Source organism: Macrotis lagotis, chromosome 1 (genome assembly GCF_037893015.1).
Source record: "Macrotis lagotis isolate mMagLag1 chromosome 1, bilby.v1.9.chrom.fasta, whole genome shotgun sequence".
Lineage (NCBI taxonomy): Eukaryota > Metazoa > Chordata > Mammalia > Peramelemorphia > Peramelidae > Macrotis > Macrotis lagotis.
The window spans coordinates 704,568,027-704,590,504 of record NC_133658.1 but is presented as its reverse complement, the minus strand read 5'-3'; the positions used below and the strand labels follow the sequence as shown (position 1 = coordinate 704,590,504).

Genomic DNA, 22,478 nt, shown 5'->3' with positions numbered 1-22,478 from the left:
TTGCTGACATGACTTGAAGTACCCCTTACTCAACTGCTCTCCTGGAGTTGCTGGTGTACATCTGAGCTGCTCTTGCACTGTTCTCTGTAATGACTTCCCACTTCCGGATTTAGTGTTTTTTTAAACTGCTAAAAACTCATTTGTTATATAGTAATGTAATGATTAGTTCACACTAATGAATGTGCTAATGAATAATTAATTAGAATGCACTTAGCTGATAGAAAATACAGTAGAAATTGTTAATAATGATTACTAATTACTGGTAGATCTAATCAGTTTTTAATTATGATTTTGGCAATAAGTCATAAAACTGAGACAAAAAAATAAAAAGGTAAAGAGGTTGCATTTCAAAATGGGGTGGAAAAATCCAAGGAAGGTATTGTTTGTTCTATATATCTGTGTATTTCATGCACTTCTTTAAAAGTCTTTCAGTGTCTGAGATTTCATAAAAGCTTTCCCCAAAACTAATTTTAAAATTCAATTTGATTCTCTCCTCCCTATTCTTTCCATATTCCCTCTCTACTTTAACCTCAACCCCAATGGACATCTGCCCCATCTAAAGCTCTAGATCTAGCAAATATTTCTATAGTACTTTTAGGTTTGCAGAGTAGTTTGTTTTCCACATATATTATCTCATTTGATCATCACAACAACCCCTCGAGGTAAATGTTTTAATTCTAGTGATCCTTTTTTAGAAGCAATTCATGCTTCTACTTCCAGGATTGTCTGGACAATTAAAAACAATGCTGATTCAAGCTTTTAATAATTCTAAAGGTATATTTTCTCAGAGCTGAGTTTTTTTAAAAAATTATCATTTTGGATCAAAATCTAAGGTCACCAAATGAATTCCTTCACTCCTAAAAATATATAACTAAATCAAAATGATTTTGTTCAAATACAAGCATATATAACCTATGGTACTGCAATTGAATCTAACAAGCTCTTTATATCTGACCTTAATGTGGAACCACCAATTGTTATTTTAGCTTATGACATCTTACTTCCTTTATCTTGTTGAAACCAAAGAACTTTCAATAATCAAGTTATAGCTACAGACTCTTATTTGTAGTTTAAAAGAATAAACTATCTTGTGTTAACAATCAAGTTCATTTTAAAATTTAACATTTCTATTCTTATTCATTGAAGTAACATTTTCAGAGTGGCCCCAGAGAGTGATCAGAGTGTGATGAAATGATGTGGGTTTGTGGTTTTATTTCTGAGCCATGTGCATGTGGTATTATGTAAGGGAATGATTCCTGAACTGGAAGTCGGTAGACTTAGCTTCTATTCTTGATTCCCCTGTTAATAAGCTGTGTGGCCTTGGGCAAGTCACTTCATCTTTAAAGGCTCAATTTTATCATCTTTAATTGAGTGTTTTGGAATAATTGAAATCCTAGGTCCCTTCTAACTCTAACATTTTATGAGTTTCTCTTTTAGAAAGCTACAAGACTTGTCTTGTGAATGCTAAATTTTGAAAACAATTTTTAAGGAGTATTGAATTTGATTTATATTTTTAAGCCAGCCATTATAATGTGTTTCATCTCCACTCCCTTGATCTTTTTTTTTAATTGAATCTAGAGATCTGAAAGGAATCTATGGAGGAAGAGTCTGGCATGGATGGGGCAATACCTAGTGAGAGACTATATGAGGAAGAGAGAAAAGAGTGTTGGGACTCAGATATTGATTTATTTCTCATGTAGTATTCATTAACAGTTAGACAACTTAGCCCACTCATCCTCATTTCTTGTTATGATTTTTAAAAGATTTTAAAAAAGAAAGCGAGAGGAATGGAGAGTTACACCTTGAAGAGAAAGAGAAGGGCTGACAGAAAGGATCAAAGAGGATGAGAGACAGTCATAGGGAGGCAGTCAGAGACAAAGTGACAGAGAAACAAATAGACAGAAAAAGAGACAGAGGAACAGAAACAGAGAGACAGACATAAATAGAAACAAATAGACAGAAAGAGAGAAAGAGAAATGGAGAGAAAGAAAGAAAAAGAGGGAAACAGACAGAGGGACACAGAAACAAATAGAAACACAAGGAAGAAAATATAGAAACAAAGATGAAGAGACAGAAAGAAACAGACAGGTGGAGTTACAGAGTCAGACAGGAAGAGACAGAGAGGAATAGAAAGCAATGAGAGAGCAGAGCTCAGAGAGTGAAGAAGAGAAAGACAAAGACAGATGGAAAGAGACAAAAAGAAGAGGAAGAAGCAGAGATAAAGTCAGACACACAGAGAAAAAAAGGATTCAGATACAGAAATAGAAATAGGGAAATAGAAGCAGAGGCAGAGAGAAAGTGAGATAGAGAGATTTATAAAGAGAGATACATAAAAAAAGAGAGGGCAAGCAGAGGGTCAGGAGGAGTGGATTTTGGTGCGGTTGGCATAGAGTCCACAATAGCTCACAATGTAGATGCTGATGGATGAGCAGCTCTGAACAAACTTTGAAAGCTCTTGGGCTTCCTTGCCTTCTGGCACAGTACTTGGCTAGTGTTGAAGGAGCTAGTGGACAGGAACTGTGCTTGAAGATACTGCTACAAAAACAAAGCAGGTTATTAATGGCTCTCCCCTGTGAAGATGGAAAAGCTGCTCTCTTGGCCTGGCAGCCAAGCAGATGATCAGTTTTGTTTGTGTGCTTTTATTATATTTGGGTTTCACTGTTTTGTTTTTCCCCCTATCTTAGGATTTTTGGGGGACTTATTTTAGATATCAAAAGGAAAGCTCCATACTTCTGGAGTGACTTTCGAGATGCTTTCAGCCTGCAGTGCTTAGCATCGTTTCTGTTTCTCTACTGCGCGTGTATGTCTCCTGTCATCACATTTGGAGGGCTGCTGGGAGAAGCAACCGAAGGTCGTATAGTATGTGTTACCTTTTTCTCCAAATTTTAAAGTGTGGTCACTTCCCAAGTTCTGTAATCAGTTGGCAAAATATTTACTTTGGATTCTTTTATAAAGAGACATTCAATAGGTCCCATTCTCCATAAAAATTTATTTCATGGAGAATTTAATGTGAGAAAATATCCTAAATTAGGTCCTAATCCCATCCCAACTCTGATTTTTAAACCCATTATTAGCACAAAAATTCCTCTTTTTTTTGCCTTTTCTCCCCATTCCTGGCATTAGACTCACCTGCTACCAGATAGACTCTAGCTTGAATATATCAAACTAGAGGGGGAAAAGGGGCAATAGAGGGTGGAAAGAATACTTTCCCAGTCCTTGCCCTTTATACAGCAGTATAATTTGCCTAACTGCCAACTTCCTTTCTACTCTAGGAAAAGTCTGTTGGGTCTTTTAAAATTAAAGATAAGTTATATACCTATTTATTGTAGGTATCTCATCTTTGGATTAGATTCTGTCCTTGCAATTGATGAAATGTAATCATTTGTGTTTCTACATAGAGTGCAATCGAATCTCTATTTGGAGCATCTATGACTGGGATAGCATATTCTCTCTTTGGTGGACAACCTCTTACCATATTAGGCAGTACAGGACCTGTACTGGTGTTTGAAAAGATACTGTTCAAGTTTTGCAAGTAAGTATTATGTAGTTTGAGGATAAAAATCAAACCGGGCAAATGGGGGGGGGGGGGGGATGGAGGGGAAAGGTTTTTAACTCTACCAGAAAGGGAAAGAGAGCTGTGAGTGGAGTAGGAAGTTCCTAAGAGACTTATGTAGAATAGCATATCATTCCTACTTTAAAAAAATTTACAGTTCTATCTGATGAAATGCAGTTATTTGTAGGCAAGGAATTGAGTTTAAAAAATCAATTGCACCCATTTGGATCTAAGTATGGTTGCTGATAAGTTAATTTTCAGGGATCTAAAATGATAATTGAGTTATATGATAATTAAGTTTATTCTTCCATTCTTTTCTCTTCCTAGAGAATATGGGTTGTCATACCTCTCCTTGAGAGCTAGTATTGGGCTTTGGACTGCAACTCTCTGCATCATCCTTGTGGCCACTGATGCCAGCTCTCTTGTCTGCTACATAACCCGATTTACTGAGGAAGCCTTTGCTTCTCTTATCTGCATAATTTTTATTTACGAGGCTTTAGAGAAGTTGTTTGAACTCAGTGAGACATATCCAATCAACATGAATAATGATTTAGACCTCCTGACACAATATTCGTAAGTATTCACTAAGATGATTTCATTCTTTTTAAAAAAATGAGTTTCATATTTCATAGAAATATGAAAGAATAAGCAGAACAAGTGCTTATACTGGAGATAAATAATCTAATAATCTAGAAATGACAAGATAGATTTAGAACTTTGAAATTTTATTTTCCCAGTATTTCTTTTTGTTTTGTTTTGCTTTTTTGCAAAGCAATGGGGTTAAATGACTTGCCCAAGGTCACATAGATGAGTAATTATTAAGTGTCTGAGGTCAGATTTGAACTCAGGTCCTCCTGACTCCAGGGCTGGTGCCCTATCCACTGAGCAACCTAGCTGCCCCTTTCCTAGCATTTCTTAAATTTTATGAGAGTATTATAGATTTAGATCTAAGATAGAATCAAGAGGTCATTGAGTTCAACACACATTTTATAAGTGATAAAACTGAGGCCCAGAGAAGTTATATGACTTACATAGAGTGACACAGCTAGACTGAATCAAAGGTGGAATTCAAACCCAGATCTTCTGACTCCAAGTCAAGGATGCCATTGACATTGATACTACTCTTGTAATTTAACTTATTTAGTGGGGTTTTGTACTAAAAAGAAAAGAAACAAAATTTGTTATATTTCATTTGTCCTCATATTTTTGCTGCCTTTTTTTCTGATTTTAGGTTGCAACAAGAATCAGATCACATAATCAAAAATTTTTAATGTTCATGGTAATGAAAAACGTCAAAGGACTCAGAAAAAACAAATAAGTATAAAATGCAATATGATAAAAGCAGACATAAAATAGTACTGAATTATTTTTTATTTTTAAAAGTAATGTTTTTTTCTCTTCATGTTATTTGTGAAGGAAGAGCTCAAATACTAGTTCACAATAAAGATGCTAAAGTGAATAGTTAAGAACTGAACTAAAAATATGACTATCTTTGCGATTAGGGTACTAATGATCAAGAAATTCATTGAAACTGTATCTATGGGTTGGTGGCACAATGAATAGAGTACCAATAGGACCTGAGTTCAAATCCAGTCTCAGACACTTAATAATTACCTAGCAGTCTTATCTTATGTATGTCACTAAACCCCATTGCCTTGCAAAAAAACAAAAGAAAAAGAAACTGTATTTCAATGGTTATAATCATTTAAATAACTATGTTAACTTTTAAAAACAATTTGAGAATTTTTATTATCATCTTAATAAAATCCTCATGTAGTATATGAGTAGTTAGGGCAGCTATAATCATCAGTCACTTTTTGATATAATTTACTATACTGACTAATATAATATGCTATATTACTGAATTGATATGACCATACAATTTGAATAGTTTATTACCCCCATTGGGGGGAGGGAAGAAACCAAGTAGATGAAGCTCACTGAGAAGCTTAAAGAAATAGAATTTCAGTATTGTTTGCTTTTTAAATTTTGCCAAGAATAATGGATATTGAAGAAATTTTTTTTGCAAAGCAATGGGGTTACTTAACCCCAACGTCACACAAGGTAATTATTAAGTGTCCGAAGCTGGATTTGAACTCAGTTCCTCCTGACTCCAAGGCCAGTGTTCTATTCAATATGCCACCTAGCTGCCCCAGAACTGAAGAAATTTTTTAAAACCATTAAATCTGGTTCTTTCAACAACAGCATAAACTATCAGGTTCTTACTTTGTGCAAGGTCATTGGGCAAAAAGCAAAGCTAGTGAACATTGTAATTCCTTTGAAAGCAGAGACTCATTTTTGTCTTTGTGCCATGGAAATAGTCTTTTATTTTAAATGAGGCCATTGGAGTTAATTGAATTTCCCAAGGTCACACAGCTAGAGAGCATCAAGTGACTGAGGCTGGATTTGAACTCAGGTTCTTCTGATTTCAGGACCTGTGCTTTATCTACTGCACCATCTAGCTGTCCCTCTTGCAACATTCTTATTATAAATTTATTGAATTAAGTAATTGAAGGTTTATCATACATACAATTATAGGACAAATTTTATAGTATAGCCAGGTTATGTAGGATTTAAAAAGTGAGAGTGATAAATGTGGTCTCAGGGAATCACAGAAAGTTTTAAGGAGAAGGTGGAGTATGCATGGAGCCTTAGAAAAAGGTGGACATTTGGTCAGATATGGAAAACAGAATGAACAAAAGCACAGAGGTAGAAAATAAGCTTATATGGAAAGGATTGAGATGGAAATTGTCCTGACCAAAGCAAGTATTTCAGGGAATAGTAGTAGCAGCAATAGAAATTTTAAGTTTAAAAAGGTGGAGTAGTATTATAAGATCCTTAAAAGTCAAACAGAATAATTTGGAGTTGATATAGCAATAACTAGATAGATAGATAGATAGATAGATAGATAGATAGATAGATAGATAGATAGATATTGATTAATTCTAAATTTTTTGACCAAAAAATGTGATCTACTTTTGGAAATTTTCCATTACTCATTGTGTTTCAGTTCTTTAGAAAATTCTTTCATGCCTCTTAGTCTTTTAATATCACCAGAAGAATATTGGCTTTGAAAAGATGGTTCTTTTTTCAGGGGACAGTTGATGTCATCAAATGAATTGTGCAATATCCTAAAATATTAATATTGTAATTGATAATGGGAAGATCACAGAGTATGAGGAAAAGAAAAGGGCAGTCATCCTGGCAAGAAGGAGATTACCAGTGACTTCAACTAGCTTGGTTTCTGTAGAATGGTAGGAAGAGAAGCCATATTGCAGAGGTAGTAGGATGAGGTGAGGGTAGGAGAGTAAATGGATTCAGTGTATATCTAGGCTACTCATTCAAAATTTCATTAGTGAGTAGAATAAAGGAAAGAAATAGTAAGGTAATTGATTGGAAGTATCAAGGTCAAGTGAAGTTTTGGAGATCCTTGTGTATTTTTGAAGGCAGAAATTCCCCAGGGCTCAGATAGAAAGAATAAGTTTATAGAGGAGATGATAGTTCCAGTAATTGTAGTTTGTTCCTCATTCTTGACGAAGACCATGACATCAGGAAGATGATACCATGAATTGCAAGTCAATTGTAGTTAAGTGAAGGAGAGCTGTGCAGTCACTAGCCTCACTTTCTCCTCCAGAATCTTCTGGGTCCAGTGTCCAGATGTAGATCAGGATAAATGGGAAGATAGACCCAGCTCTAATTAATATTGTTTTATTTATTTATTTTTCCAGCTTTCTGCGAAAAATAGTTTTCAACAATCATTTTTGTAAGGTATTGAGTTTCACATTTTTCCCCTCCTTCATTTCCCTTTTCTCTATTCTCCCCAACAAAGAGCAATCTAATATCATGGTTCCGGCTCTAGAGAGAGATATATATATGTTGAATCTACATAATGTGAGCATTGTGTAATTTAAATGTTTGGTTTTGGATTAAGATCCTGTGAGTGTATCTTTATCATTTTGTCTTTTCCTTCTTGATCATGTCAAGTTTAGAGCCTGTGCTTTAAGGCCCAGGCCTGTGTTTTTGTTATTATTTTCTTAGGGAAATGTCATAACCTAGAAACCAAGAACTTCTTAGCCATAACAAGAAGAAAGAAACTAGCATAAAACATATGAGCAATTGGATACAGTATACTCGCCACCTGAAATCATTGTACCACAAACATCCTGGTCTGTTTGTCTGACTGAGAAGTTAGCCATAGTGTTTTCTGCAAAAGATAACATGTGAGGTAGTGTAATGGATAAAGTAACGGCCTGGAGTCAGGAGGACATGAATTCAAATACAGCCTGAGCCACTTAATAGTTACTTATCTGTGTGATTTGAGCTAGTCATTTAACCCTATTGCCTTGCAAAAACAAAAAAAAAATGTACATTCTGCTGTAGAATTAATTGCCCTACCCTAAAGATATTATAATAGTGTCAATGGAGTCACATACTCTATGCTACCAGATATTTGTCCTCCTCTGGTCAAGGGTAGCATATCTCCATATTAGATTGTTTTCTGGAGGGGTAGTCTTACTGCTGTAGCCTTTTCATCCTCTTTCTTATCATCATGTGCCACTGGTAAAGTTTCCTAAGTCTAAAATGAAGTTTCTTTTTAATAGCATCATCAGGATTAGGATTTCCTGGCCATTTATTTGTGTTTATCACCTTTGAGTAGTCTTTCCAGCCCTTCCTCATCAGACAATGCAATTTTTGTCAATTTTAAGCCAATAAAATGATGCTGCAAAATAGTAGGTCCTTTGAAATCTTTTCATGGACAATGGGACATAAATTGACTTCCTTTTGTGTATTCTAAACATGTGAAGTGAAATTAAAGGCAAATATATTGATTTCACAATAATAAACAAAGGAGTATGCCTTTCCTCCCAAAGTTCCTGCCTTATTATGTTTCTTCATGGGGAAAAAATAGATATTCTCTTTAGGAAGCAACATTTTATAGGGTCACATATGTGATTGTTCTTTGGTGTTTTGAATGAATATATGCAAAAACCCCCAAAACCCCTGCAGTATCACTCACTAGATAATTATTTAAAGACTAATGTTGGAATAAGGTAGGATAGAATAGGTCTTCCTGTGTTAGATATTACAGTGAATAGAGCACAGAATTTGGGAGACTAAAACTTGAGCTTGAATTCTCTCTCAGTCAGTTGTTTTATGATCCTGGGCAAATTAATAAACCTCTCTATGCCCCTGTTTCCTTATTTATAAAATGAAAATAATACTAGTACTTAGTCCCAAGATTTTTGTTGGTATAAAATGAGTTAATATCCATAAAATATTTTGCAAAACTTAAAGAACTATATAAATGCTAGCTATTATCTCTTTTATAATTAATTCGTTCTTAACAATGCTTTTTAAAAAAATAAGTAAAATAACAAAAATTTCAAACTAAGACCATTTCTCCTGAAGGTCATTAAGATTGTTATTCTAGGGGTGGTTCATAAAGGAGATTATTTGGAATTGAGAAGAGCGAAGTTCAACTATCTCCCCTAACTCTTTCTAGCTGTACGATTGTGGGCAAGATAATACTTCTCTGAAGCAGAAAACTGGGATAATTATCCCTGTGAGATATATCATTTTTAGGGATTTGGGGTTTTTTTTAAGACTTAAGAAATATAATCATTACATCCCCAAGTAGTTGCAATTAAATTGGTGGGCTACACTACAAGAAAATTCAGTAACCTTTTCTGAATGCTTTCTTAGGAAGGAGCAATTCAAGGTCAGTCCTTTGTACTCTGACTTCTATTTTTACATTCTGCTCTCTTAAACTACTCTCTTAAAGAGCTCCACCAACTTCTTAATTTCCAGATTTAGTGTTATTTTCAATCCTCATCCTACTGCACATCTCTGAAGCTTTTAACATGGCTCATTATCTCCTACTGGATATTTTTTCTTCCATCACCTTCAGAAGCATCACACTATTCTGATTCTCTTCCTGTGTGTTTCTTCTCTTTTTCCTTTAATGGCTCTTCATCCTTTTTCTTTCCACTCCATTCAGTTATTGTTCTTGGATATGTCCTTAGTCATTTCCCATAGTCATTCCTTTAAAAATATCATTTTGTTTCATATCTCCAAATATTCTTTTTATGTAGCTGACTGTCATAGAGAGATGAATGAGATATATATATATATACAAAGATGATTGATAGATACATACATAGATAATTTATATAGAGATTTGCATATGAATAATAGAAATGTGTTGACAAATACATACATAATGCATAAATTAGGCATATATACAAACATATTAAATGGATATATGATAATACATACAGGCATACATAGATGATTGATACTATAGTCATAGGTGATTGATACATAAACATATACATAAATGATCAATACATAATACATAGATAGATAGATAGATAGATAGATAGATAGATAGATAGATGATAGATATATAGTTTTCCAGGTTCGTAATTATGGGGTTATCTCTGAGTCTTTCCCTCTCCTTCACTTCTCATATCTGATCATTTACTCTATTATTTTGATTGTATTTCACATCTATTCTCTATTCCACCATTTCTATCATATTATTAAACTTGATTAGCATCCACTTAGACAATTGCAGTATATGGAAAGGATTGAGATGGAAATTGTCCTGACCAAAGCAAGCATTTCAGGGAATAGTAGGTCCTTTGAAATCTTTTCATGGACAATGGGACATAAATTGACTGCCTTTTGTGTATTCTAAACATGTGAAGTGAAATTAAAGGCAAATATATTGATTTCACAATAATAAAGAAAGGAGTATGCATTTCCTCCCAAAGTTCCTGCCTTATTATGTTTCTTCATGGGGAAAAAACAGATATCCTCTTTAGGAAGCAACATTTTGTAGGGTCACATATGTGATTGTTCTTTGGTGTTTTGAATGAATATATGCAAAAATATATGCAATATATACAATATATGCAAAACCCCCAAAAAAACCCATCTTTTGTATGGCAACCAGAATAATCTTTTTTGTGAATCTATCTGGTCAAGTTACTCTTCTGTGCAAAAATATTCAGTGATTCCTTATCCCATACCAAATAAATATATGCTTGATATTCAAAACCCTCCATAACTTAGCCCCAATTTACCTTTCCAGTTTTAAATTGATGTGACCTTATAAACCTATAAACACTGAACTCATTGCACTGTAACAGAGGCTTAGTTGTTATGATTCCAATAGTTGGGAAGCTTAACCATTTTTAAGTTTCTTCCTCATTTCCCATTCTTCACTGGGATACTATATATTTCAGTCTAAATTTTCTTTCTACTTTTTCTAAACTCTTACCTAACATGACATTAAGAAGAATTTCTAGACTACAGGAGTTGTGAAATACTGGGGTATATTGCAAAAGAAAGTTGTAAAGTCTTATTTTATGATTTTATTTATTAATAGGAAGAATTTTTTAATAATTCACATTTACATAACACTTTACTATTACTAAACACTTTTACAAATGTTATCTTACAATAACCCTGTGAGGTAATTGCTATAATTATCCCCATTTTAAATCTGAAAAATTGAGGTTCAAGAGAGTTCAGGGTCATACAGAAAGTGTCTGAGGTAGAATTCAAATAAATTTTTCCAGACTGCAAGATTGCCACCAGATATGGAGCTAATGGAGCTGGAGCCAGGAGGGACCTCAGAGACCATGTGGTCTTGCCTCTTTTTAAAAAAATCTAATATACCACAAAACTTCCTTCTTTCTGGAGACAATGAAATGGAGAATATAGCCACTTGAAGTCCCTTTAATTACTGTGTTTTAGTTTAGAGAGGACCTACAATTTCAACTGCTAAAATGTTACTTAAAATAGGAACAAACTCCTCCTTGATCCTCCATTTAGAGAGCTACATAATTCTTAGACATGAAAGTACTTTGTATTAACTGAAACCATATAAGACCAACAAGTCAGAAACCACTTTACAAAAGAGGAAAACAATATAGTAAGATTAAATGTCGGGTCCAAAATCACAGAACCAAGTTTCTTGTGCCAAAAGAATTTAGCTCCTTCCACTTAACCACATTGTTCAACCTACTTATCCCAGTTCTGACTGGGGTGTGTGCTAGTAAAAATGGATTCCACTGTCTTTAATGCTTTTATACATCTCTGTTTGACTCCTCTCAGGCATTTATCATATTATGATTATTTATATATATAGATATTATATATATATATATATTATATATATATAATCTGATACACCCATTAGACAGTGTATCTAATTAGCCAGGGGCAAAACTATGTGTCCTTAAGTTTCCCCTCTCTTTTAGCATCTAGCAACGCTGTTCTAGACACTTAAGGGGGGGAGAAATGTTGTTCTTTTTACAAATGATAATATTGGATTAAATGATCTTATGTGTTCATTCAGGTATGAGTACATTGTGAATCCATTGGTAAATTTTACTATCCTTTCTATTCCCACTATATGATCTCAAAAAATGTGATAGCTTTCCTCACTCTGGTTCCTTCTGTGCAAGATGCTAATGCAAATTTCCCACTTGGAATGATGCTGTAAACTGACAATGCTGTCAGTTCTCTGGGATACTTTGGAATGCTAAGGGAATGTGGGAGAGGATTTATTACTAATAAGTTCCCTTAGGGAGAAAAACTCTCTTTAATGGTGAGAACTAAACTGCTAACTGTGTTGAACATCAGCTTTCCTTGATAGTCATAGAACCAAGCAATGTTCACTTAGCTCAGCATATTATTTTCTGTTTATGTATGCAAGCCTCCCAAGTTACTAAGTATTCAGGCATAAAAGTAGAGAGTCTGGAAAGTTTTAACAAAAAAAGGAGAAACACTAAATAAAGAAAAATATAATCTGGAAATACAAGAAATTCATTTTGCAAAGACTTTACAATGTCAAAATAAATCCTCTTCCCCTACCAATAAAATAAATAATACAAAACCTAAATCACCTTTTAGAACATTATTCTCCCTTAGTACCTCAGATAGTTAGAAACAATATACTAATAGACCATACAATCATTTCTTTAGTGCTCACAAACATGTTGATCACAAATATATGTTGTACATAAAATCTTGAAATTTATAGTCAGAACCACTGAGACCATCCTGCCAGTCCCCTCATTTTACATAAACTTTAACCCAATTGTCTCAAAAAAAGCAATAATGGCAGCAAAATTGTATTCATTCTCCTCTTTCATGCTGATCTAAATCTTCCCACAGTGCTCTTAGAAATAATTTGGTGCATATTCATTATCAGCCTGCATCTCTTAGCCTATCTTAACTAGAGACTGAAAGGGCACTGCAAAGATATGCTGGAGCCAACCTGAGCCAGTTGTAAGAGTCACTAGTAATGTTTTCAAAACAGCATTCACACTTTGGCAGCATGCAAATGCCATAAATTATGCCTTGATTTATTGTTTTATTAATTGTCTAGATTTATTAGCATGATAGAGAAAATGTTAATAATGCATATCACACTTAAAAGTGTATCTATGAGTGTATTTTTTTTCCTCTCTAGAAAGCTAGTTGCTAAATATTTACTAGCAGATCCCATGGGTCAGATTCACTTAGCACACAGAAAACTTCTCAAATAGGAGGGGGAAAGTTAATACTAAAATCTTAATAACCACATGAATTTTCAGAGAAATTTCTGGCTGAGTACAAATATAGAAACCTCCCAAAATAATACCTACCAGTTGAGAATATGGTTGTTAACAATAATTTAGAATCACATACTCATAAACATTCTTTTAAAAAAAAGCATTCTTGTAGAAAGGATGGAATGTAATTATTGTGGACCTGGTTGATTATAAGTAGCTTAGCATGAGACTGCACAGTCTGCCATAAAAAGAAAAGTGAATCTAGGTGCTTCTATGCCTTTCTGAGAAGAGGAGCACAGTCTGCCATATGGCTTCTGTTTCCTCTAATGTGGCTTCCAGAAGAGAGAATGGCCATGAGGGAAAGCATATGTCCTTTGTGTCCTTACGCCCTTCCCACTATTTCCAGTTTAACCAAGTCAATTGCAATTACTTTCTTCCTTGTCAGAAATCAATCCCTCCCTCCTCTGAAAGGCAAAAACATCTTCTTTATTCCTGGCTATCCCTGATTGGTTGTTTGTTTGAAGGATGCCACTTAAAAATAATTTGCTGTAAGAATATTAAACATCATTACAATTAACTAACCATACTTAGCAGTTATATTTTTTAAATTGTTGATATAATTCTTTTTCTATTACTCACATTTCCCAATATTTTTATGCCTCTCTCCCTCCCTCCTCCACAGAAAGATCCCTTTTTATAAAAGGGATTAATTCTGCATTTTAATATAGTTTCACTGCATAGATAAAATGCAATAAAAGCCTCTAAGTCTCTCTCAGAATATTTTGACCATTCATAGCCATTCATGTTTCATTTCTCATGGTCACAGATGGTTGGTACTCTTTTTCTGGTCCTTCTTTCTTTGATTTGCATTATTTCATAAAAGTCTTTCCAGATGTCCCTATGTTCCTCATATTTGTAGATCTTAATTGTATTCGATGACCTTAATGTAACATACTTTATTGAATCATTCCCATATTGTTAGATAGATTTAGGATATTTTCAGATTTGGGGTGGGGTTTGGGGGAGGAGAGTGGTGGATTTCAAATGATGCTACTATAAAAGATTTTGGATGACTCTTTTTAAAAGATAACCCAGGTATATTCTCAACAATAGAATGGGATAGATGGTCTGATTATTTTAGCAACATTTACTGTGTGCTAAGTGAAATAAGTAGGATCCCAAAAATTATAAACACAATGATTACAACAATGAAAATGGAAAGAAGAGCAAGAAAACAATGAAACTCTAATTATAATGAGCAAGTGTAGTTCTAAAGAAGAACAGAGAAAATAACACTCAAAACCTTGCTTGTAGAAGTGGGGGACTATGACTATGAAAAATTGTATATCTTGTCAGACACAAATTTGATGAAATTGGTGTTCTAAACTATTTTTCCCTTTAAAAAATTCTTTGTTACCTTGTATGGCTTGCTATATGTAGGGAAGGAGAAAGGGATATATTTGGAAATGAAGGTGATGAAAAAACAAAATATCAATAAGATAATTTTTAAAAACTATATAAAAAAACTAAAAACAGAAGAGCAAAAACACCTTCTGTTGTGTGCTGCCAGATTGCATTACAGAAAAATTCTATAAGTGTACTGTTCCAAAAGTAATGAATAGTGGACCTGTTTTTCCATAACCCCTCCTACTTTAAGTTTCATTAGTTTAATTATTTTGACCAGTTTTATGATTATAAGGTAGCACCTCCAAATTGTTTTAATTTACATCTCTTTGAAGAGATTGAATGTTTTTAATGAGTACTAATAATTTACCTTTTCTCTTTTAAAAATTTTCTGTAAATATACTTTGACCACTGTGGATTAGATTAGAAATTGCTTATAATCTTTTGGTAATTCCTTATGTATTTTAGTTGTCACCTTTTTATTGAGGATATTTGCCACCAGTTTTTCTCTCCATCAATTTTTCTTTTTTTAGATATTTTTATATATAGTTTTATTGTACATGAATTTGTATTTTAATATAACCAAATTCATCTGTCTTGTTCCTAGTAATTCTTTTTACTTGTTTACCTGCCACTTGAATGCATTAAAGAAGGTATTTCTTCTCCAGAATTAAGTGTGTTATGACATATTCTCCCATCTTATTATAGTTTTCTGTTTTTATGTTCAACTCTGTTATTCATTGAGGTATGTGGAATGGGATGTGCCTCCCTTTTTAGGGACAGACCAGTTTCAACAGATTACCTTTATTTTCAAATGAATCCTTCTACTCTCCCCTACCTAGTAAACCATCCTTTGGAACAAAGATTTTGGAGAAGATAGAGTTCAGAAAACCAATTATCACATCAACTCTAACCCCATTAAGAGTACAGTTATATGGACTATTTCACTCCCTTCCCCGGCCCTTTTTTAAACATACTTTTCATTATCTGATTCCTAGCAAGAATTAAGTTGGGGAGTGATGAATTAGTACTTGCTCTTCCAAGTATTTAATTCCTCTAATAAGGAATATTCAAAATTTATTTTATCACGAAGAGTAGATAAGTATGTAGAATCCTAACATGATAACCTCTAAAATCATATCATATGGACGGTCCCCTCTGGAATAAGGAGGAGGAGTCTTGGCTAATGTGAGTTATGCTGTTTCACATTAGAGTTCTGCATTTATTTGCCTTCAAGGAATTCATACAGTGGCTTTGCTTAATATCTGGTAATGTTTCTATAGTACTTTAAGGTTTGCAAAGCACTTTACATATTTTACTCCATTTGATCCTCATAACTCTGTGAGGCAAGTATTATTATTATAAATCTTATTTTATCAATAAAGAAACTGCAACCAACAAAGAATAAGTGGTTGGTCCCAAGTAACATGACAAATGTCTGAGATAGGATTTGAACTCAGATCATTTTTTGCTTCAAGTCCAACAGTCTTTCCACTCTAATACCTAGCTTAAAAGAATAAGCACCAATACTAAGAATCAAATTACCTAGATTTAAATCCTGGCTGTGCCATAAATTTGTAGATGAATTTGAGTAAATCAATTAACAGTAGCTGAACCCAAAAAAGTGGGTTTAATTGTAGGTAGTTCAGATCCAATGCAGGACAGAAGGTAGCATTTGTGGGGACAGAAGTTTCATTGTCCAAATTACATTCCAGAGAACTTGTCCTGATTTTACAAATGAAGGCAAAGGTATGGGCCAATTTTCAAAGACTAGGGATGACAATATATATTTCAAGAATGGAGTAGTCTAGCAGTCTTCTTTCAGTATAAGAATTCTGAAACCCTGGTTATTTGTGTGTTCTGTTTCCATTGATTTTGCTTGTACAACACATCTCCATGCTTTTCCATTTCCTTAATTCCTTAATGTAAAATCCACACAATCATGTCATATTAAGATATGAGAGCAGTTAAGTAGTCATGGAATTTTAGTGTGGGAGATAACTTCTGGGGACCATTTTCAGGGTGACAAAAAACTCATAACTGAGACACTCACAGGCAACTGGGGGGCAATTGCAAGTTTTTGAGAAGAACTGAATATAAGTTATATTGGAAATTGATCCCAAGAAGCCCATCAAGAAGGCAATAGCCTAGACACAAAATGACTAAGATTTGAAATTGTTCTTTCACTAGTAAAATGTAAAGAAAAGGAATATATAAATGAAAGAACTATATTGGGGTTTTTCCCTTTTACCTCCATAACCCCTCCTACTTTAAGTTTCATTGCTTTAATTATTTTGACCAGTTTTATGATTATAAGGTAGCACCTCCAAATTGTTTTAATTTACATCTCTTTGAAGAGAGATTGAATGTTTTTAATGGATACTAATAATTTACCTTTGCTCTTTTAAAATGTTTCTGTAAATATACCTTGACTGAATATAAGTAGCAGAGCTTTTGGCATATAGTGGGCACTTTAATAAAATTTTGTTGACCTGATGTAAAAAGTATTGGCAAAACTATGGACAGGTCAGATATAGAGAAGAAAATATCAAATCTTTGCTAAATTGGATGCTCCTCTATTTGTATCCTCTATTTGTTTTATGCCCAAACTCATCTACTACAGTGCTTTGCATATGGGTATTCAAAAATATTATAAAATAAATGAATAGACAGCTGGATGGATGGATGAATGGATGGATAGATAAATAGAGAACAGTAATTTTTTTGACAAGGCAATGAGATTAAGTGACTTATCCAAAGTCACACAGGTAAGTAAGTAATAAGTGTCTGAGGTCAGGTTTGAATTCAAATCCTCCTTTCTTTGGGACTGGTACTCTATTCTCTGTGCTACCTAACTGCCCCTAAAAAGAGTGATTAGAATTGAATGTGATTACCAAATGATAAGGCTAGAGATTCAAGAAAATAGTGATGGCTTCAATAGTCATGAAATTTGGAAAAGAAATTGAAGAGAAAGTTTTCTAATATATTTAATATGTAGTAGTGATATTATATTTTAAGTATTTATAGAGAGATTTTTTCCTTCTTATATGTTACAGTCTATATTTGGAGATTATAAGATATGATTCTCAAAGGGGGAACAATGGCATGCTTTTGTACCAACATTTTTACCCTCCCCACATCCATTTAAAATTTCATAAATTAGAAACTCCCTACTTTGGCCTCCACCATAAATTCACTTCTTTTTCTGTTTGTAGTTAATGCTTTGTACCATCAGAACCTAAACAAAGAAAACTTAGAATTCTTCCTTACTCTCTCCCGTATAGTGAGAGGAAGGTTAATATAGCAACTCTACTTAAGGAAGTACAAAACCACCTTCCTCAATGGAAGGACTTAGAAGTAAAGAAAGAGGAGAAGAAAAGGAAAGATTGAGGGGAAGGAGTAGCAATGCTAATGAGTTGGCCTAATTTCTTAGGAAACATTTTTCTTTGCTGACTTAAAAATCCAGTATGTCACTGTTTCTTGGAGCAGAAAATGTTGTACACCAAGAGAGAGAAAAGACTGAGAACCACAACTGTAAACATTTGGAATCCCAAGAATCATGCTTCATTTCTTTCCATTTCTTTGCACTTCAGAAGACCATTTTTTTTTATGAAAATGAACCTCACAGTGATAATCAAACCATGATAGGAGAATATTTTGACCTGTTCCAACATCAAACTTAATGTAGAGTACTGAAGACCAAGACTATATCATCACAAAGTTGAAAAGGTTACAAAGGAACTGTTCATCTAAAACAGGAAGATTCAGATAATAGCCACAAAGGCAAATGGAGAGCATCATGCTATCCAAGAACTAAAGCTAGTGATAATGACACAATGACAGCAGTTCTACTCAATTTTCTCTTCCAGAAAAGACAATAAAGGGCCTTTCCTTAATAAGAGGATTCATCTCCTCCATTAAGTCTTGACAAAAAAGCAACGACTTCCTAGGCTAGGACTTTTAATTAAGATGCTTACCTAATCACCCTGTAACCATTTGTGCAATCAAGATGGCTATGCATTAAGTTACTGGCTTTTGTCCAGACAGTAACGATTAGTATGACTTCTATTTGGCAGATCTTTCATTGAGAGGAATAAAATCACAATACTACAATGCACAAATTACGGGTGTCTTTTGGTGTTGTTTTAAATTCTGGCCAGCAAAGTAACACTGTCTTGGGTAAAAATGGGCTGACTATTCCATTCCAGTTACATTAGTGGCAGGTTATACTTTATCATTAGTGGCACTTAAGACAATATTCAAACTGGAGTTAGCAGGGGAAAAAAAACCCTCTGCCACAACTCAACTCTTCTCTCATCACTCTTATTTTAATTCTACCTCTTGTATTGATTTTTGTTCTTAACACAATAACATAGATAGATCTACAGGTAAGAAGTATTCTATCTCATTTTATTACCTATTTCTGAGGTTAGCTTATCCTGCAATTAAAAGCTTAAGACAGGGGCAGCTAGGTGGTGCAGTGGATAGAACACCCACCCTGAAGTCAGGAGTACCTGAGTTCAAATCTGGCCTCAGACACTTAATAATTACCTAGCTGTATGGCCTTGGGCAAGCCAATTCACCCCATTGCCTTGCAAAAAACCTAAATAAATAAAGCTTAGGACATACAGTCTTAAAACGCCAATGATTTTTTCCAAAAGCATTATGAGGATCTTTGGAAAAGATCAGCTCATAGCTATTTTTCAGAGTTCTTACATAATACTAGAACCCAGAAATCTCCTCCAGTAGGAGGTATCATCTATGCAGTTGTAGGAGAGAACAACAATGTTCATAGTTTTGCTAGAAGTCTTTTATCATGAACACTGTATAAAATCAGCTTCAGAATCAGTTACCTGTGCCAAACTCATAATCAAAATCTAAGAAGAGTTTGATAATTCTTCCAAGTTTCCATCTTAGAGTTAGGATAAAAGTTCAAATAATGTTTTGCTGCTTACCTATGTAACCTTGGGCAATTCATTTTGCCTCAGTATTCCTTATCTGTAAATTAAGGGTGTCAAACTGTATCTCTCAATTCCCTTCTTCCTCAAATTCTATAATTATATGATACAAACTTGATCACTATAGTGGTTAAAAATGTATCATCCTGAAGTCAGTCTGATAGCTATCTCTAAACTTAGCTATCTTTCTCAAACAATAATAATATAGCTAACATTTATGAGTTTCTTTAGGAGTTGTGAAATGCTTTGCATATACCATCTCACTTGACTCTCAAAACAATCCTGTGAATAGATGCTATTATTATGACTTTTACAGCTGAAGACATGGAGGCTTAGAGAAGTGAAGATATTTCCCAAGGGTCTTATAACTAATGAATAAGTAGAAGCAATTAGGAGACTCAATGCTGGACTTGGGCTGGAATACCTGAGTTTGAATTCTGTGTCAAGTACTAGAAATAATCAATGTGATTTGAAAACCTTAAAGTATAAATATAAATCAGTGATAGCTTTTATAATAATCACTATTATAGTTAATATTTATATTCTGCTTACAATGAGTTAGCACTGGGTTAAGCACTGGTTTTATGATTAGAAGGTGACCAAGGCAGGATTAGAAGTAAGGTCTTATACTCTGAATGCAGGACCCTGATCTGTCTCCCCCCCCCCCAATAGAAATAGAGCCCAATACTTCAAGTCTTTCTAGCTAAAGAGAGCCCTCCAGCTGTTGGACTCTGCTTGTATATACTTAGAGAACTCAGAGTCATCATCATCATGCAGATCTGGCTTCAGGCACTTCCCAGCTTTAAGACTTTATGCAAGTCACTTAACCTCCATCTACTTCAGTTTCTTGATTATAAAATGGAGACAATAATAACACCTTCCTCACAAGGCTTCTTAGCACAGTACCTGGCTAATAGTAAGCATTTAAATGCTTGTTCTCTTCCCCACTTCTACCATTAGATGCAAGAGATTGTAATATCAGACCTGAGCTTTAAGAAAATTCCATGAGCAACTGAACAGAGGATAGATTGGAGAAGGAAAAGAGAGGCTTGAACCAAAGAGACCAATCAGTTGACTGCTGAAATAGTCTAGGTTAGAGGTGATAGGTGAGAGGTGAGGAGGGCTTGTCTTAGAATCTTAGCTGTTTGAACAGAGATAACAGGATATATTCAAGAAATGTTATAAATAAAAAAATTATGAAAATTGAGTTGAAAAATTGGGATGGCAGAAAGTGAAGAGTAAAGCATGACACAAAAGTTGGGATACTGAGTGACTAAGAGAATTGTTGAGACCCTGACAAAAATAGAAAAGTTGTGAAAAGCTGAATGTTTAGGGAGAAAAGATAATAACTTCTTAATTGAATGTGTTAAGTTTGAAATGTCCAGTTTGAGATTTCTAAAGGGCAATTGTGATGTGTGACTAGAATTCAAGAGAGAAACAAAGACTGAAGGTAGGCATCTGAGAATCATTACCAGCCCATGAGTGTTGATATCATGTGATGAAATAGTATAGGAAAAGAAGAGAAAAGGATTCAAGACAGATCCCAGGAGAAGATCCTCAGCTAATGTTTTTGATTATATCAATATGGAGACTGCCTGTGGTAACTTGGATGAAGTTCCACCAAAGATCACTAAGAAAGAGCAATATGACAACTAGAAAGAGAATTCAGAGAGAGCAACAGCATTAAAGTCCAAAGAGGAGAGAGTATCCAAGAAGAATAAAGTGATCAACAGACTCGAAAACTGCAGAGAGATCAGGAAAGATGAGGATTGAGAAAAGAGTATTTGATTTGACAATTAAGGGATCATTGATGACTTTGGAGAGAGTAGCTTTTGTGAAATAAAATAAAAGCCAGATTGCAAAGAGTTTAGAAGAGAAGCATGTAAGAGCATCTAGTATTAATGGGTTTTCTCAAGGAGTTTAGCCAAAAAGGGAGGGGTAAGGAGATTATAGCTAGTAAGGATGATTGAATCTAACAAGGGTCTTTAAAGGATGGGGGAAGACATGAGTGGTGGTGGTAGCAAAGGAGCCAGTGGAAAGAGATTGAAGATTAGTACTGGGGGGGGGGGCAGGATGCTAGTAGGGCAGTCTTCTAAAGAAGATGGGACAGAATGTGGGCAAGTGGGTTCATTTTACCTGGAACATAGAATCATGAAATAATAATATGTAAAAAATCTGACAAAGTAGATTGTGGACATATTACTATAGTTTTTAAATGCCAGACTGAGGAGCATGTATTTTATTTTGCAAGAGATAGCTTTTGGATGTTTTTGAATAGAATCTAATTTGGCAGTTATGTGGAGGAAACATTGAAAGGGGAAAAAAATGGAAGCAGGAAGATCATTAAAAAAAAATAATGAAAATGTATAAGCATAACAACTTCACCTGACCTTACGTTCCTTTAATTAAAGTCCCATTTCTCACCTTCCTTTCACAGCCAAACTTCTTGAATTAAAGGTCTCACCACCTTCATTCCCTCACAACCTACTCATTGCTTAACCTGCACATTCTTGCAGTATGGCTTCTGTCTCTACTCCCACCCTCTTTACTAATGACCCTTTTTATGGAGTCCTCTCTCATCCTTAATTTGTCGAAGAACCTGCAACATTTGACACTGTTGATTATCTCCTCTTTCCTGAAATTCTTTACTCATTTGCTTTTTTGTGACATTGATCTTAGAAATTAGAGTTGCTCTGAATCTTTGATATCATCCCTAACTTTTCATTTGTTTGGAGATGAAAAACTGAAACCCAGAGAGTTTAACTGGTTTTTCCAAGGTCAAACAAATAGCAAAAGCAGGGCTAAAATTCAAATACTCATACTTTGGTTATAATTCCAGTCCTCTTTTTCACTATAAACTATGTTGTCCTTCTAGGTTTTCTTCCACCTCTCTAATTGTTCCTTCTTTATTATCTTTTTATTTTTTTCTACTTGACACCAAATAGTTTCTATTGTCTCCTCTAATTCCAAAAACGAAATTAAAAATCCATATTT

The 22,478-nt window shown here is 34.3% G+C and overlaps 1 protein-coding gene across 3 annotated transcripts in view; it reads left to right on the top strand.

The window, feature by feature from the left end:
* SLC4A10 (solute carrier family 4 member 10) overlaps positions 1-22,478 on the top strand; it is a 377,012-nt gene that overhangs the window by 301,219 nt on the left and 53,315 nt on the right. For all 3 annotated transcript variants that reach the window (XM_074215846.1, XM_074215845.1, XM_074215847.1), the window contains 3 exons: positions 2,685-2,859; positions 3,399-3,532; positions 3,881-4,126. In XM_074215846.1, coding sequence (XP_074071947.1) covers positions 2,685-2,859; positions 3,399-3,532; positions 3,881-4,126 — 555 coding nt within the window. The remainder of the gene's footprint in view (positions 1-2,684; positions 2,860-3,398; positions 3,533-3,880; positions 4,127-22,478) is intronic.